We start from the raw sequence: 17,513 nt of genomic DNA on the forward strand, positions 1-17,513 counted from the left end.
CTGTATTGTTCTTTGAAAATTGTTCATAATGTAAAACACAAGCAACATTGCTAATGGTTAATATAGAGTCTGCAACAGGTCTGTTGTGATAATTTGTCTGTAACCTTTGTGGCTAACCAATTGGTCCTTTAAAACCATAGCTCAAATAACTAACAATCTGGGCAACTGTAGATTTTGATAAATTTCTATAATTGAAGGTCCATGAATTGTTCGTAAATTTCAGACTCCAAGTTCAAATCTAAGAAGCACCAAGTGATTTTGTAGCATTTGCTTTGCATCTAAAACAAAGGATAGCTAGGCTGTAGCTATTATAGAATCCCAGAATTGTTATGGCACAAGAGGCTGCCAAATATTCCACTATGTCAGTGCCTGCACTCCATAGGAGCAATTTGCCTTGTAGCATTTCCCTGCCTTCTCCCTGTAGCCCTCCACATTTTTCCTTTCCAGGTAACATTCCAAATACCTCTAGAGCACCTTGACTGAACATGTCCATACCACACTCAGCCAGTGCATTCTGGATCCTGCTGCTTGAAAAATATTTTTCCTCATGTCGCCATTGCTTCTTTTGCCAGTAGCCTTAAACCTGTGAACTCTTGTTCTCAACCAATCCTATCTACTCAGTCCAGACCCCTCATGATTTTGAATACCTCTCTAAAATCTCCTCTCAACCTTCTCTTCCAAGGAAAACAGTTCCAACTTCTTCAATCTATCCACATAACTTAAGTCCCTCATCCCTGGGACCATTCTCGTCCCTGGGACCATTCTCGTGAATCTCTTCTGCATTCTCCCTAATACACATGTTTTCACAAGAGTATGGTGCCCAGAACTATACACAAGTTAAGGCAAAACCAGTGTTCCATACAAGTTTACATGCCACCTTGCTATTATATTCACTGCGCCTGTTAGTACAGTCTAGGATGGTAGATGCTTTATTAACCCACAATCTCAACTTGTGCTGCCCACTTCAATATTTATGCACATATACAACCAGGTCCCTCTGCTCCTGCACTCACTTTAGAATTAATTGTATCCTTTATTTATATTGCATCTCCATGTCCTTCTTGCCAGAACAAATCACTTCACACTTCTCTGCATTAAATTTCATCTGCCACTTCTTCGCCCATTCCAACAACCTTGGAGTTCTTCACTATCCTTCACAGTTCACAATGCTTCTAAGCTTTGTATCATTCACAAATGTTTAAATTGTACCCTGTACACCAAGGTCGAGATCATTGATATATATCAGGAAAAGCAAATGGCCTAACAGCAACCCCAGGGGAATTCCACTACAAACATTCCTTCAGCCCCCCAAAACATCCATTAACCAAAGATAAAAGCAAATTACTGAGGATGCTGCAATCTGAAACAAAAACTGAAAATACTGGACAACCTCAGCAGGTCTGACAGCATCTGTGGAGAGAGAAGGGACCTAACATTTTGAGTCTGGATGACTCTGGCTTTGACAAAAAGTCATGCAGATTCAAACATTAGCTCCACCACTCTCTCGGTGTCATTCAGACAATTTCATCTCCATATTTGTACTGTCTCTTTTATTCACAAGCTTAAAAACTTTGCTCAAAGGTCTGTAGTGCGACACTGTATCAAATGCCTTTTGGAAGTCTATGTACACCACATCAACCTGAAGCCCTCCCAAGGCACCATGCTTTGACCTTTGCTAATGCATGGCACTGGAAATAAACCAGAGAAGTCCTACTTTTAACTTGTTCTCTAGCTCCTGAAAAGGGAAGTGCCAAACCTTGTCACAAATTTACAACTGGTCAGAATTCCCTCAGCGCAAACTGCTGAGCAACAAAGATAAATCTTTGAAAATATACAATTATGGTGTGTGCTAATTGAGGGAAGTCACAACGATTACAAAGAAATGTGTCTCTTTGGTCTGTACAACAATGAGTATGGATAGACTAGAACCAACAATTACCATGGAATAGAATCCCCAAGTTCAGAAGGAGGTCATTTGGCTCATCAAGTCTGCACCTACCCTCTGAAAGAGCACCTAAATTGGGCCCACTTGCCCACCCCCATCCGCATAACCCTCTAACCCCACATCACCTGCACATCTTTGGATACTAAGGGGCAATTTAGTTTTGCTAATTCACCTAACCTGCACACATCTACAGACATTCAATGTTAGGTGAATTGGACATTCTGAATTCTCCCTCGGTGTATACGAACAGGCGCCAGAGTATGGCGATTAGGGGATTTTCACAGTAACTTCATTGCAGTGTTAATGTAACAATAATAAAGATTATATATTAACTAGCAATACCCTGCAGTTACTCCACATACATGAGCACATGTGTAACAGAGATACAAGATGATACATAAAAACAAAGTCAACACAGCCACAAATCCACTTTTACCACTGCCCATACATGTCAAATTAACTTGTCCATTACTTAGAAATACACTGCATTATGTCACACACCTGGGTGCACTATTTTAAAAGTATCTTGTTACATTTAGTTTAACTACAGGCAATTAATTATTTTCTTTTTAAGTTACTGAAAGACGTACAGTATGCTTCTTTAAACATATTCTGTTTTTGTTCCTCACTAAAGCAGGAAAAAAAATCTACAAACAATACACACCCTCAAACCAATACCTGTCCAGCTTCTCAGGGGGTTGGGTCGAGAAAGGAACAAAGTTAAGTTTAAGCAAAGAGAACTGAGTTAATCTTCAATGCCCTGACGTTAAGGTTGTTGCATTTTTCGTTCCCAACCCGGAGTTGCGAGGCTCTGAACTCCACTGTCTTCACCTTTAATTGTATAAAGATACAGGCCACCGCCGGGCAAGCCCCCGGGGTTCAAGAAAGCTGGGAAGCGATAATTCAGACCCATATTGGCGCACCCTAAAGCTCTCAACCCCCCCAAATCTAATAGTTCACATACAGTAAAACTGGCAATCAACGCCGAGTGAGCGATTCCACCGTGAGCTGGGTGGTTACTGAACCACCCGGGCTGGCTGAAAGCAGGAGCAGGCCGCGGTCCAGACCCCGGCCTCGCCTACCGACAACCCGCCACTCCGCTCGGTGGGCGCGGTCAGCAAGAACCGGACCGGCACTTTAATTAAGAGTTACATACTCGGAGAACATGATATCCCTCGCTGCCTCCGCCGGGTATTTCCACACTCTGTGATCCTCCCATTGCCAGCTGGACTGGGGCTGTGATGTTTCCACTGGAAGAACCGGATCCACTCCGGCTCAATACGTGGCACCGGCAGCATTGTGGGAAAGGGCAGACACGTCAGTGATTTTAACCTGGCCCTGTCTCAGTTAACCTGGTCCTGTCTGAGTTAACGTGGCCCTGTCTGAGTTAACCTGGTCCTGTCTCAGTTAACTTGGCCCTGTCTCAGTTAACCTGGTCCTGTCTGAGTTAACGTGGCCCTGTCTGAGTTAACCTGGTCCTGTCTGAATTAACCTGGTTCTGTCTGAGTTAACCTGGTTCGTTCTAAGTTAACCTGGTCCTGAGCAAACCAACCTGATCCAATCTGAATTAACCTGGTTCTGTCTGAGTTAACCTAAACAGTTCATCCAGATCTTATCCTATCCAATTAAACCAACCTTATCCTGTACATATTTTTAAAAAATATTTTTATTCACCATATTTTCATCATTTTCGCCATACAAAGAAAAAACAACAGAACAACCCCAACAATATAAAACCTAAAACATAGCCTCGTAGAACAAAAATGAAAAACAAACATACCCCTCCCTCCCCCCTTAACATTCAATGGCAATTCCTAAAAGTGCATGATAAACAAACCCCAAGAATTGTCGAACCCCTCCTTCGCCCCCTCAGCTCAAACTTCACCTTCTCCAGGGTCAGAAACTCCAGCAGGTCCCCCTACCATGCCGAGACACAGGGTGGAGAAGCTGACCTCCACCCCAACAAGACCCGCCTACAAGCGATTAGCAAGGCGAAGGCTAAAACGTCTGCCCCCGCTCCTGCCTGCAACTTGGCCAGTCCATCATGCCAAAAATGGCTTCTATGGGGAACAAGCTCCACATCCATATGCAGCACCCCAAGATGGTGCTAAATACCTCCCTCCAATACCTTTCCAGCTTCGGGCAGGACCAAAACATATGAACACGGTTTGCGGGGCCCCGCCCACATCACTCACAAACATCCTCCACCCTCTCAAACAGCCGGCTCATCTTTGATTTTCTAAGGTGCACACTATACAGAACCTTCAATTGTATCAGCCCCAAACTTGCGCATGAGTTTGAGGCGTTCACCCTTCACAGCACCACAGTCCCTCTTCCATCGCCCCCCTCCAGCTCCTCCTCCCATTTCACATTAACCCCCTCCATGGACACCCTATCCTCCTCCAGGATCCTCCCACATATCGCCGATACAACCACCTTCTCCAACCCTCCTACTGACAGTACCACCTCCAACAGCGAGGAGGCCAGCGTTATCGGGAAGATCGGGGAAACCTTTCTTGCAAAATCTCGAACCTGCATTGCTGGCCTTCATCGGTCGGGGCATTGAATATAAAAATTGGCAAGTCATGTTGCAGCTGTACAGGATCTTAGTTAGGCCTCATTTGGAATATTGTGTAAATTCTGGTTGCCACATTACCAGAAGGATATGGTGGCTTTCAAGAGGGTACAGGAAGCGGTTTACTAGGATGTTGCCGGGTATGGAGGCCATTAGCTATGAGGAGAGGTTAGATAAAGTCGGTCTGTTCTCACTGGAATGCCCGAGGTTGAGAGGCGATGTGATACAGGTCTACAAGATTATGAGTGGCATGGACAGATTGGATAGCAAGAGCTCTTTCCTAGGGTAGGAGAGTCCAGTACTAGGGGACATAGGTTTAGAGTGCGTGGGGTTAGAGTGCGTGGGGAAAAGTTTAGAACTGAGGTTCGAGGTAAGTTTTTTATGCAGAGGGTGGTAAATATATGGAATGCGCTACCTGGGGAGGTGGTGGGATCAGGTACGATGGAGGCATTTAAGGGGCATCTACATAAATATATGAATAGGGTGGGAATGGAAGGGTACGGATTGTTAAAATTATAAATGCCTCAATAAAATATTTTCTAAAACAAAATGGAAGGATACGGACTCTAACTGCATACGGTTTAGTTTATGCAGGTACCATGGTCGGCGCAGGCTTGGAGGGCCGAAGGGCCAGTTCCTGTGCTGTATTGTTCTTTGTTCTTTTGCAGGTACATAAACCCTGTCCCCTGCACCAACCCGTATTTCCCCCAACTCCTCCAAGCTCGCAAATCATCCCCCAAGAAACAGATCCTTTGTGGTGGTCACCACTGTTGTATATAGTGCACATTTGAGATGTAATACGGTAAGGCTCCTGTACTACAGGTACGGGGGTAGATCCCTGCCTGCTGGCTCTGCCCAGGAGGCGGAGTATAAATGTGTGTGCTCACCGAGCTGCTGCAATTTCGGCAGCAGCTGTAGGAGGCCACACATCTCTGCGTAATAAAGCCTCGATTACTCTCTACTCTCGTCTCGTCGTAATTGATAGTGCATCAATTTATTACGCAGAGATTTTACAGCGATGGACCTTCGCATCAACCCCGATCGCCTGCAGCTGCACCCTCAAGCAGACCACGCCACGTCGGCCTTCGACCACTGGCTAGCTTGCTTTGAAGTCTACATCGGATCAGCCACAGAACCACCCTCAGAGGCACAGAAACTACAAATCCTGTACACACGGTTGAGCTCCAATATTTTTCCTCTTATCCGGGACGCGCCCAACTACACTGAAGCCATGGCGCTTCTGAAAGAGAACTACACACGGCCGATCAACACACTCTACGCCAGGTACCTCCTATCCACGCGGCAACAACTCCCCGGTGAGTCATTGGAAGATTTCTGGCGTGTCCTGCACGCCCTGGCGAGGAACTGCGATTGCCAGGCAGTTCCAGCCGTTCAACATTCCGAACTCTTAATCAGGGACGCTTTCGTTACGGGCATAGGGTCGGCGTACATCCACCAGCGCCGCTTAGAAGGGGGTACGCTCGACCTCGCGGCGATCGAGAAACTCGCGACCTCGCTAACGGTCGCCTCCCGTAATGTGCAACCGTACGCCCCCGACCGCACGGCGAACCCCTCCTGGACATCGTGGACCCCACCAGCGACCGCCCCCAGCCAACCCCAAGCCTGCACCGTGCGGCAGCCAGCCAACCCCGGGGGGCCCAAGTGCTACTTCTGTGGGCAGTCAAAACACCCCCGCCAGCACTGCCCGGCGCGGACCGCACTCTGCAAGACCTGCGGGAAGAAAGGACATTTCGCTGCAGTGTGCCAGGCCCGATCGATCGCCGCTGTAACCAGCCCCATTGTTCCTGCACCCCCCCACGTGCGACCTGCGGGCGCCGCCATTTTTGCACCCGCAACCCACGTGCGGCCTGTGGGTGCCACCATCTTCCCCTCATCAGACCTCGTGCGGCCCGTGGGCACCGCCATCTTTAACGCCACCATCTTCGGCCCCATTTTGGACGGCACCTCAGGACCCCTGCTCGTCGGGCACCTCATCGGTCCACTCATCGCCTGCAACCGCCGCCGACCAGCCCGGGGCCCACCAACACCAGCCGCAGCTCGACTCCATCACGCTTGACCAGTCCCGGCCACACAACCTCGCAACCGCGACAACGACGGTGAAAGTCGATGGCCACAAGACACCTTGCCTTCTCGACTCCGGGAGCACGGAGAGCTTCATCCACCCTGGTACAGTAAGGCGCTGCTCCCTCGCGATACACCCCATTACCCAACGCATCTCCCTGCCTCCGGATCCCACTCCGTGAAGATCCTGGGGTACTGCACCGCCACCTTCACCGTCCAGGGCGTAGAGTTCAGCAACTTCCGTCCTCCCCAACCTCTGCGCTACCTTGCTACTTGGCCTGGTATTCCAGTGCAACCTCCAAAGTCTGACACTGAAATTCGGCGGGTCCCTACCACCCCTTACTATATGCGGCCTCATGACCCTTAAGGTCGACCCACCTTCCCAGTTTGCGAACCTCACCCCGGATTGCAAACCTGTCGCCACCAGGAGCAGACGGTACAGTGCCCAGGACAGGACCTTCATCAGGGTCGGAGGTCCAGCAGTTACTGCAGGAAGGCATCATTGAGGCCAGCAACAGCCCCTGGAGAGCCCAAGTGGTAGTTGTAAAGACTGGGGAGAAACACAGGATGGTCATTGACTACAGTCAGACCATCAATTGGTACACGCAGCTCGACGCGTACCCCCTCCCACGCATATCTGATATGGTCAATCAGATTGCACAGTACTGGGTCTTCTCTAGAGTGGACCTAAAATCTGCCTACCACCAGCTCCCCATCCGCAAGGCGGACCACCAATATAGGGCGTTCAAAGCTGACGGCCGCCTTTACCACTTCCTTAGGGTTCCCTTCGGCGTCACTAATGGTGTCTCGGTCTTCCAACGGGAGATGGACCGAATGGTTGACCGGTAGGGACTGAGGGCCATCTTCCCGTACCTGGATAACGTCACCATCTGCAGCCACGACCAGCAGGACCACGCCGCTAAGCTTTTCAAATTTCTCCACACCGCCAAACTCCTGAACCTAACGTATAAGGAGAAGTGCGTGTTCAGCACCAACCGCTTAGCCGTCCTTGGCTATGTGGTGCAAAATGGAGTCCGAGGGCCCGACCCCGATCACATGCACCCCCTCATGGAACTCCCCCTTCCCCACTGCCCCAAGGCCCTCAAGCGATGCTTGGGGTTCTTCTCATGCTATGCCCAGTGGGTTCCTAACTATGCGGACAAGGCCCGCCCACTCATTCACTCCACAGTTTTTCCCCTGACGGCTAAGGCTCACCAGGCCTTCAACCGTATCAAGGCTGACATCGCCAAGGCCGTGATGCACGCGGTCGACGAGACCCTCCACTTTGGAGAGCGATGCATCAGACATCGCTCTAGCTGCCACTCTCAACCAGGTAGGCAGACCTGTGACATTCTTTTCCCGCACCCTCCATGCCCCCGAAATTCGGCACTCCTTCGTCGAAAAGGAGGCCCAAGCCATCGTTGAAGCTGTGCGGCATTGGAGGCATTACCTGGCCGGCAGGAGATTCACGCTCCTCACTGACCAACAGTCGATTGCCTTCATGTTCAATAATACACAGCGGGGCAAGATCAACAATGATAAAATCTTACGGTGGAGGATTGAGCCCTCCACCTACAATTACGAGATTTTGTATCGCCCCAGGAAGCTCATCGAGCCCCCCAATGCCCTATCCCGAGGTACATGTGCCAGCGCACAAGTGGACCAACTCCGGGCCCTACACGATGGTCTCTGTCACCCAGGGGTCACCCGGTTATTTCACTTCATAAAGGCCCGCAGCCTGCCCTACTCCGTTGCGGAGGTCAGGGCTGTCAACAGAGACTGCCAGGTCTGCGCGGAGTGTAAACCACACTTCTAGCGGCCAGACCGAGCGCACCTGGTGAAGGCCTCCCGCCCCTTTGAACGCCTCAGCATGGACTTCAAAGAGACCCTCCCCTCCACCGACCGAAATACTTACTTCCTGAATGTGGTCGATGAGTACTCCCGATTCCCCTTCGCCATCCCATGCCCCGATATGACGTCTGCCACGGTCATTATGAGTGATGAGCTGCGTCAATTCCTGCTCAGCAAGGGCATTGCCTCGAGCAGGACGACCAGCTACAACCCCTGGGGAAACAGGCATGTGGAGAGGGAGAATGGGACCGGGTCTTTTCTACAGCGGATCTGAAAGCTGCCTACCACCAGCTCCCCATCCGCAAGGCGGACCGCCAATACACTGCGTTCGAAGCAGATGGCCGCCTTTACCATTTCCTTAGGGTTCCTTTCAGCGTCACTAATGGGATCTCGGTCTTCCAACGTGACATGGACCGAATGGTTGACCGGTACAGACTACGGCCCACCTGCCCATACCTAGATAACGTCACCATCTGCGGCCACGACCAGCAGAACCACAACTCTATGTAGCCACCTAAAATGGCTGATTCCCGATTAATTTGGCCAAAACCCGATATAAAATGGCTAACCGAAAAGGCTGATGGGAAAAGCAGCCAACAGGGCACAAACGGACAGCTGCAGACAGAATAGCGTATTCGGCTCTGGGGAAGTCGGCCCAGATCGATACCTGCGACCATTAGCAGCACATCGACCCAGACATCTGCAGTTTAATCGGCTATCCCCGGAAACAATTGCAACATATTAGCAATTGAATGCCGGGGCAGACCTCTCGGCGCCAGCAGTGGCCGAAACAAAGACAGGTGAACGACCACCCACCGATCGAGGAATCGCCCATTATTGGAGCATATCGAACCCAGTGATTGGGAACAAGTCCAATCACTTGGGACTCAGGGTCAAGGTCCGCCCCGAGAGGCGGGAAGCCCCTGGCCCCTATAAAAATGGGGGCCAAGTTCAGATCGCTCTCTCTCCCTTCTTCTCCTGCTCGCAACCTTCGCAAGAACATCGACCAGAAACCGTAAGTTTGACTCCAGCGATCGCTACCCGATAGAGACTCCTAGCCATCGACCTGTATCAGCCTTTTGAATCCCGCAGGCCAGACCCAATTCGATAAGCCATTCGTTTCCCTGACCTGGTAGGCCATCCCCAAAAGTTAAGTATTGGCCAGTAGTGGTAGGTAGTGATATAGCAAGTAGGATTATTGTGTAAGTATTTATTGCTGTACATAATAAATGACCGTTGATTTCAATCTTACTAAGCGGTGTGCTGTCTTATTAATCATAACTCGAGCTTGAACCACGTGGCGGTATCAGAAAGATACCTGGCGACTCGTGAGCAAAGGTGACATAGTCAGAGCTAATAAAACTAAGGCTAATAAGAGCAACAGCTAACCTTCTCAAATTTCTCCACACCGCCAAACTCCTTAACCTCACATACAATAAGGAAAAGTGCGTGTTCCTCACCAACCGCTTAGCCATCCTTGGCTATGTTGTGGAACTCTAGACTCTTTAAATGTGCAAACACCCTTGACCTTTTCACCGGTCTCTCTAACCCCCTCACGTTCCACGTTACTATTTGATGCACTATCAATTACTATGAGACGAGAGTACAGAATAATCGAGGTTTTATTAAGCAGAGATGTGTGGCCTCCTGCAGCTGCTACCAGAATGGAAGCAGCTCGGGTGTGCACACACATTTATACTCCACCTACTAGGCAGAGCCAGCAGGCAGGGATTTACCCCCGTACCTATAGTACAGGAGCCTTACCGTACTACCTCTGATAATCATCGCTACAACTATTATACAATCAGTGGTGACTACCACACTATTCTGACCAGGGGTCTCTCAACCGCCCGCCCCTCCTATCCACCACCATCATAATCCCGAATCCTGCCCACACTGGGCCTGACCTGCCCTGTTCCTTTGTTGTCGTCGAACCCTCCCCACCTTCTCCTTCCCAGAATCCCCCCATCCACATCCTCTTGAAAACACGTCTCCCAGTATCGATCCCTTCCTCCCACCTTTCATACCTCCCAGGCTCATCAAACCTGTTCGACCAGGTTCCAGTGACCACGGCCCCTCCCCCAACACACTCCCCTTCTCCAGCCAACTCTCACTTGCTAGTGTGAAGGCCACTGCCCAGGCCCCCCTCCTCCCAATCCCCTCCCCATGACCCAATCCTTGACAAACAAACAAAACCAGTGCAAAATACTGCACCCCAGAAAACCGCCATAACCCCAAAACCCAATATTCTCCTACCCACTGTAACCCATAGCAGAAGGTACATCACCCCTCCCCATCAGCCAACCCAAAGATCAAACCTCCAACTGTCCCCCCACATATACACAACAAATACACACCCTGAAACAAGAAACAAGAAATGAGGTTGAATACAACATTTCACCCCACTTCTTTCAGTCCAGAACCAAATCGCAGTCCCATCTCTCATTTTAACCACAGTCTTTCAGCCTTCACAAATGCCTCCACAGCCTCCACCGCCTCAAAGTAGAAGTTCCTCAATTATAGGTCACCCTCAGCTTCGCTAGGTAGCCCACGCCAAACCTCACACCATTACTGCAGAGTGCCGCCTTCATCTGACCAAAGGCCACCCGCCTTCTCACCAGCTCCACAGTTAAGCCTTTAAATATACGAATACCAGCTCCTTACCACAGCACCTCACGCCTTTGTTTCATCCAATTCAAGACTTTCTCCTTGACATGGAATTTGTGGAAACAAATTATGACAGCCCTTGGCAGCTAGTTTGTCTTCAACTTGGGCCTGAGCGACCGATGAGCCCTGTCCAGTTCGTACCGGGACGGTTCTTCTCCCTCCTCCAACAACTCCGTCAGCAGCTTTGTGAAGTACTCAGTCAGCCCGGGCCCTCCACTCTTCGGGTAAGCCCACAATTCTCAGATTCTGTCGCCTCAACCTGTTCTCCAGGTCCTCCACCTTGGCTCTAAGTCCTTTGTTGCCGTCCACCACTCTCACCCATCGAGGTGAACTGGTCGCTATGCTGTGACAGAGCTTCCTCCACCCCCTTCAACTTCTCTCCTTGCTCCCGTACCTTGGCCGATGTCTTCAACACTGCCGCCTTCACTGCAGCCATTGCCGCCTCCACCAGCTACTTCATCACAGCCAACATCTCCTTATGCATCACCTCCATGTGTTTGGCGAACTGCCTCTCAAACTCTCCAGCCATCATGTTGGTCAGACTCTCCACTGTGAAGGGCATGGCAACACCAGAGATTCAGCCTCCGCCATCTTTCCTGCTGCTGGGCTGACCCGTTCACTCAACGACGAACCTTCGCTCACCCCCTTCTTCCCAATGGCTTTTTTTCTTGCTCTTAGACATTCCCCTCCTTCCTTATGTCTTCCTGCACCAGCTTATTCAAAAACTGCTCCTGGAACTGGACATTAAACTCCAAAAACCAGGGCCTTGAGAAGGAGCCACCCAACACGTATTTCCACCTACATGCCGCCACCAGAAGTCCCTAAACCTGTCTGTATTAACCAGCTCCTGTATCAGCTTATCAGCTCCTTTTCATGTTAACCAGCACCTGTCCACATAAGCTCACTCATTCACCAGCTCCTGTCCACACTAACTTGGCTCCATCCCACACCAACCTGCTCCTGTACACACCAAGCTACTGGTCCCTATCCAAAGTACCCTACTCTTGCCCATATAAACCAGCTCCAGCCCACAATAAGTCCCTCCTAGAATCAGATAGTGATTACTACACAGAAGATTATTGTCATAATATCCACTCATGTATATAATGAGATGCAGACAGGCAGTGATTGACACACAGGATGACCAGTAAGCACACAACACAGTGCAGCCAATCACCAGACAGGACACTACCACTATAAAGCCAGAGGGCACTAGGTTTCCCGCTCTCTCAGGACCCAGCCATTGAGACAGTCAGAGTCCATGAGCTAGCAAGTGCAAACACCATGCGGCAGCTAGTAAGTCTGGTCAGGCTACTAAAAGGTCTCCAGTCAGTTCAGTATAGTGTCGACCTACAGCTGAATATGTATATCAGTTCTATAGTTGGATAAAACAGTGTTGGATCTTCTCCAGTGTTTGAAGTCTGTTTCTAGCTTCCCTTCATCGAGTGCAGTCTACATCGAACCTACCTGCCTAACACATCAATTACTACACTATGACAAAGCAAGCTGGCTGTCTTCAAGTACAAATCACCTTTAACCCTTTCCCTTTAGCCCTGAAAATATTTTGATCCTCAGATAATTATCCAATTCCCTTTTGAAAACCAAACTAACCTGATCCTGTCCAGTTAAACCAACCTGACCCTGTCAAAATGATCTAATCCTGTCCAAACGACCTGATCCCGATTGAACGTTCCTCCAACAAGTTCTCAGCAGTTCATTCCAAATCCTAACCACTCACTACATAAAAAAAGCTTTTCCTCATGACCCGCTTCTTTTGCCAATACTTTAAACCACCGTCCTCTGATTCTTGATCTTTCTGCCAACAGTTTGTTAAATACAGATTTATCTTAGCTTCCATATCATAACCACTCTATACCATAGAACAAACATAGAACAATCATAGAACATACAATGCAGAAGGAGGCCATTCGGCCCATCGAGTCTGCACCGACCCACTTAAGCCCTCACTTCCACCCTATCCCCATAACCCAATAACCCCTCCTAACCTTTTTGGTCACTAAGGGCAATTTATCATGGCCAATCCACCTAACCTGCACGTCTTTGGACTGTGGGAGGAAACCGGAGCACCCGGAGGAAACCCACGCAGACATGGGGAGAACATGCAGACTCCGCACAGACAGTGACCCAGCGGGGAATCAAACCTGGGACCCTGGTGCTGTGAAGCCACAGTGCTATCCACTTGTGCTACCGTGCCGCCCATAGCTAATACACTATTTCTAAATCCTAGGATCCAGTTTTCTTTATTAACTGCTTTTTAATCTGCCCTACCACCTTCAACGATTTGTGCACATACCCTTTATCCATCTACTCCTGAACACCCTTTATAATTTTGCCCTTTGTATTGTCTTTCCTCATTCATCCTAACAAAACAAATCTCTTCATTCTTCTCTGCATTTAATTCAGATGCAACTTGTCCACCCATTTCATCAGCCTGCCAAGGTCCTCCTGAAATTTATTGTTATCCTCCTCACAGTTCACAATACGTCCAAGTTTCATGTCATCCACCAACTTTGAAATGGTACAACCACACTAAAGTCATTAATATATACTAACAAAAGCAGGAGTTCCAACACCTACTTCAGGAAATCTCCCTCCAGTGTGCAAAATAACTGTTCACCACCACTTTCTGTTTCCTGTCACTCAGTCAATTTGTATTCATGCTACTACTGATTCCTGTATTCCGTGAGCTCTAACTTTGCTGACAAACCACTCATATGACATATTATCAGATGCCTTTTGGAAGTCCATGCATCACATCAATAGCAATGCCCTAATTTTTTTGGTAATTATTTTTATTAAAGTTTTCATTTTATAAAACTCAAAATAAACAAATCCATGCAAACAAAATACCATTTACAAACCCGACCCTTGAAAGAAAAAATCCGCAAACCATAAGCCCCCTTTACCACCCCCCCCCTCATGGGCCATATATTCCCCATGCTGTTACCCTGACCACTACCCCCTGACAACCGTAGCCCACTCAGCCCCAAACATACAACAGGTACCAACTACAACACATCTCAAACCAACCCCTCCCAACCGCCCCCATTAAAGTCCCAATCAAATCCATTTAATCAAGTCCAAGACCATACTTCTGAACAAAATACTTTGCTTCCTCCGACGTATTAAAAAAAATTATCTTTTGAAATTCACTCTCAGCCTCACCAGGTGCACCACTCCAAACCTGACTCACTCCTGAATAGCGCTGACTTCGCCTTGTTAAAAGCCGCACGCTGCTTTGCCAACTCTGTTCCGACATCGTGGTATACCCGGATGATGCTTCTTTCCCACCTTGAGTCCCAGTTCATTTTGGCCCATTGCAGAACCCGCTTCTTCTCCTGGAAGCTGTGGAATCCAATAATAACCACCCGCAACGGCTCATTCGTCCGGGACCTCTGCCAGAGTACTCAGCCGGCCCGATCCAACTCTGCAGGGGACAATCGCTTGTCATCCCCCCCACCTCCCCAAAGCTTGGCGAACATCTGAGAAAAGTACTCAGTTGGCTTTGGGTCCTCCACCCCTTCTGGCAACCCCATGATTTTGAGATTCTGTCTCTTAGACCTGTTCACCAAATCTTCCACCTTTACCCTCAGAGTCTTGCTCCTGTTCTCCACCAGGAGCCTCTCAGCTGCCAAAGGTCATTTGATCCCCATGCTGCAACAAGGCCCCCTCCACACCCTACAAGCACTGCTCCATGCTCCTTCGCCGCCTCTGAGGTTTTATCCAGCTTCTCCTAATTCAGACCAGTGCCTCCCCAATTGACCACTTAAGGGTTTCCATCATCACCCAGCCCTAGTTCACCAAAATGCTTCGCAAGCTGTTTCACAAACTCCTGTGTCATCACCCCAATCAGCGTTTCCACCGTGACGAAAGCAGCACAGTAGCATAGTGGTTAGCACTATGGCTTCACAGCGCCAGTGTCCCAGGTTCGATTCCCAGTCTGGGTTACTGTCTGTGCGGAGTCTGCATGTTCTCCCCGTGTCTGCGTGGGTTTCCTTCGGGTGCTCCAGTCTCCTCCCACATGTCCCGAAAGGTGTGCTTGTTAGGTGAATTGGACATTCTGAATTCTCCCTCTGTGTACCCGAACAGGCGTTGGAATGTGGCGACTAGCGGCTTTTCACAGTAACTTCATTGCAGTGTTAATGTAAGCTTACTTGTGACAATAAAGATTATTAAATATTATATGAGTAGCCACACCCAAGGCTGGGTCTGCCGCCTTCCTTCCTGCTGAGCTTCGAGGGCTGTCTGCTCCGGCGAAGGATTACCCCCTGCAATCGTCTTGCCACCAACCTTCTTCATAGATTTCAACATATTTTCACCAACAAATCCTTATCCCATAGGATGGGCCGCTTTGGATAAGCAAAATCCCTGGGAACCGGGTTAAAACGTTCAAAAAACAGACCATGGCGGGGGCTATCTTGTGTGCAACCTTCTCCTACCTGTCGCCGCCGGAAGTCGGCATTGCCCTAATTAACCCCATCTGTTATCTAATCAAAAAACACAACCATGATTTACATTCCTTCAGTTAAACATGATTTACACTTATCAAATTTGTTAATTAATCTACATTTATCCAACTTACTGTTAATTTTGCCCTGAACTATCTTTCGAAAAATGTTTTTCCGCTACTAAGGTTAAACTTGCTGGCCTGCAGTTCCTGGACTTATCTTTCCCATTTGTTGGACAAGGGATATTTGCAAATCTTCAGTCCTCTGGCACCACCCCAGAATCTAAGGAGGATTAGAAGATTCTAGACAGTGCCTCCACATTTTCCACCAGTGTCAAAATAATATTTTTTCCAAGGTTCTTTTTGAGATTTTCTCAAGGGCTACTTTTTGATTTTCAGGGGCTACTTTTTCATTCTCACTATCTCCTTTACAAGGTGATGCAATCATGTACTTGTATTGCATTTTTTCAGGGTTTCTTTCTCTGGATATGTGATAGCCAAATACCAAACGGAAATGGTCTATAATATATAGCAGTTCATCCAATCTCAAGGCAAGAATTAATCAGATCAAAATAGTGCGCCAACAATGTTTCAATGCTAGATTTAAATCTATTTTGTAAATGTTTATGTTTATTTGGCAACACATGGCTTGTACAATGCTGGTTCAAACTCAGAACAGAGAAAATATATGGAAACTGGAGAACAGTGGTTCTGATTGAACTGAAAGTCTCCATTATAACCCAAAATAGAAAATACTTGCCTATCATGGTGAGGTAGGATGGATTCCCTCTTTTTCCCACTCAGTGGGCGCGATTCTCCACTCCCGCGCCGGTTGGGAGAATCGCAAAAATTTCCCGCGACGCCGGTCCGACGACCTCCCGCGATTCTCCCAAGCGGCGGGAACGGCCCCGTCGAGTTCCGCGGGCCGCAGGCCGGAGAATCACCCGAGACACCCAAAATGACGATTCTCCGGCACCCCTGCTATTCTCAGGCCCGGATGGGCCGAGCGGCCAGCCCAAAACGGCGGGTTCCCCCCGGCACCGTCCACACCTGGTCACTGCCGTCGGGAACAGCGCAGCAACACTGGGGGGGTGGCCTGCGGGGGAGGGGGGATCCTGCACCGGGGCGGTACCTCAAATGTGGGGTGGCCCGCGATCGGTGCCCACCAATCGTCGGGCCGTCCTCTCTGAAGGAGGACCTCCTTTCTTCCGCAGCCCCGCAAGATACGTCTGCCATCTTCTTGCGGGGCGGACTCGGAGAGGACGCCAACCACACATGCGCGGGTTGGCGCCGGCCAACCCGCGCATGCGCGCCAGTTATGCAGCGCCGGCCGCATCATGTATTCGGCGCCGCCTTTATGCGGCGACAAGGCCTGGCGCGTGTAAATGACGCGGCCCCGCTCCTAGCCCATTATCGGGCCCTGAATCGGTCGGGATAGGGGCCGTTTCACGCCGTCGTGAACCTCGACGGCGTTCACGACGGCATGTGCTATTCGGCGCGGGAGTGGAGAATCCCGCCCCTTGTTTGGCTGCAACAGGTGTTTTTAAAAAGGATGTGCTTGCCAATTCATTGAGTGGTTAACTATTTATGTGCTGTGACTGTAAAAGACACACAAAGACCTGTTTCCTTGAGTTTAAAAAAAAATTAGAGTATCCAATTCTTTTTTTTTCCAATTAAGGGGCAATTTAATGTGGACAATCCACCTAACCTGCACATCTTTGAGTTGTGGGAGAATGTGCAAACTCCACGTGGACAGTGACCCGGGGCCGGGATCAAACGTGGTTCCTCGGTGCTAACCACTGCGCCGCCGTGCTGCCCTCTTTTCCTTCAGTTGTTATAGAAAAGCATTTATTGTACTTAGCCCAGTCTTATTAAGATAATAAGAATGCTCCAACCTTTACACACCACAAATATATTACAGAGTG

General features: G+C 49.1%; 1 protein-coding gene across 1 annotated transcript in view; it reads right to left on the reverse strand.

The window, feature by feature from the left end:
* Positions 1 to 3,257, reverse strand: part of gorasp2 (golgi reassembly stacking protein 2) — a 75,980-nt gene extending 72,723 nt beyond the window's left edge. Inside the window, exon 1 of the mRNA XM_072475835.1 lies at positions 3,102 to 3,257. Within this exon, the coding sequence (XP_072331936.1) occupies positions 3,102 to 3,164 (63 nt within the window). The 5' untranslated portion in view covers positions 3,165 to 3,257. The remainder of the gene's footprint in view (positions 1 to 3,101) is intronic.
* Positions 3,258 to 17,513: the final 14,256 nt, after the last annotated feature.

Source organism: Scyliorhinus torazame, chromosome 2 (assembly GCF_047496885.1).
Source record: "Scyliorhinus torazame isolate Kashiwa2021f chromosome 2, sScyTor2.1, whole genome shotgun sequence".
NCBI lineage: Eukaryota > Metazoa > Chordata > Chondrichthyes > Carcharhiniformes > Scyliorhinidae > Scyliorhinus > Scyliorhinus torazame.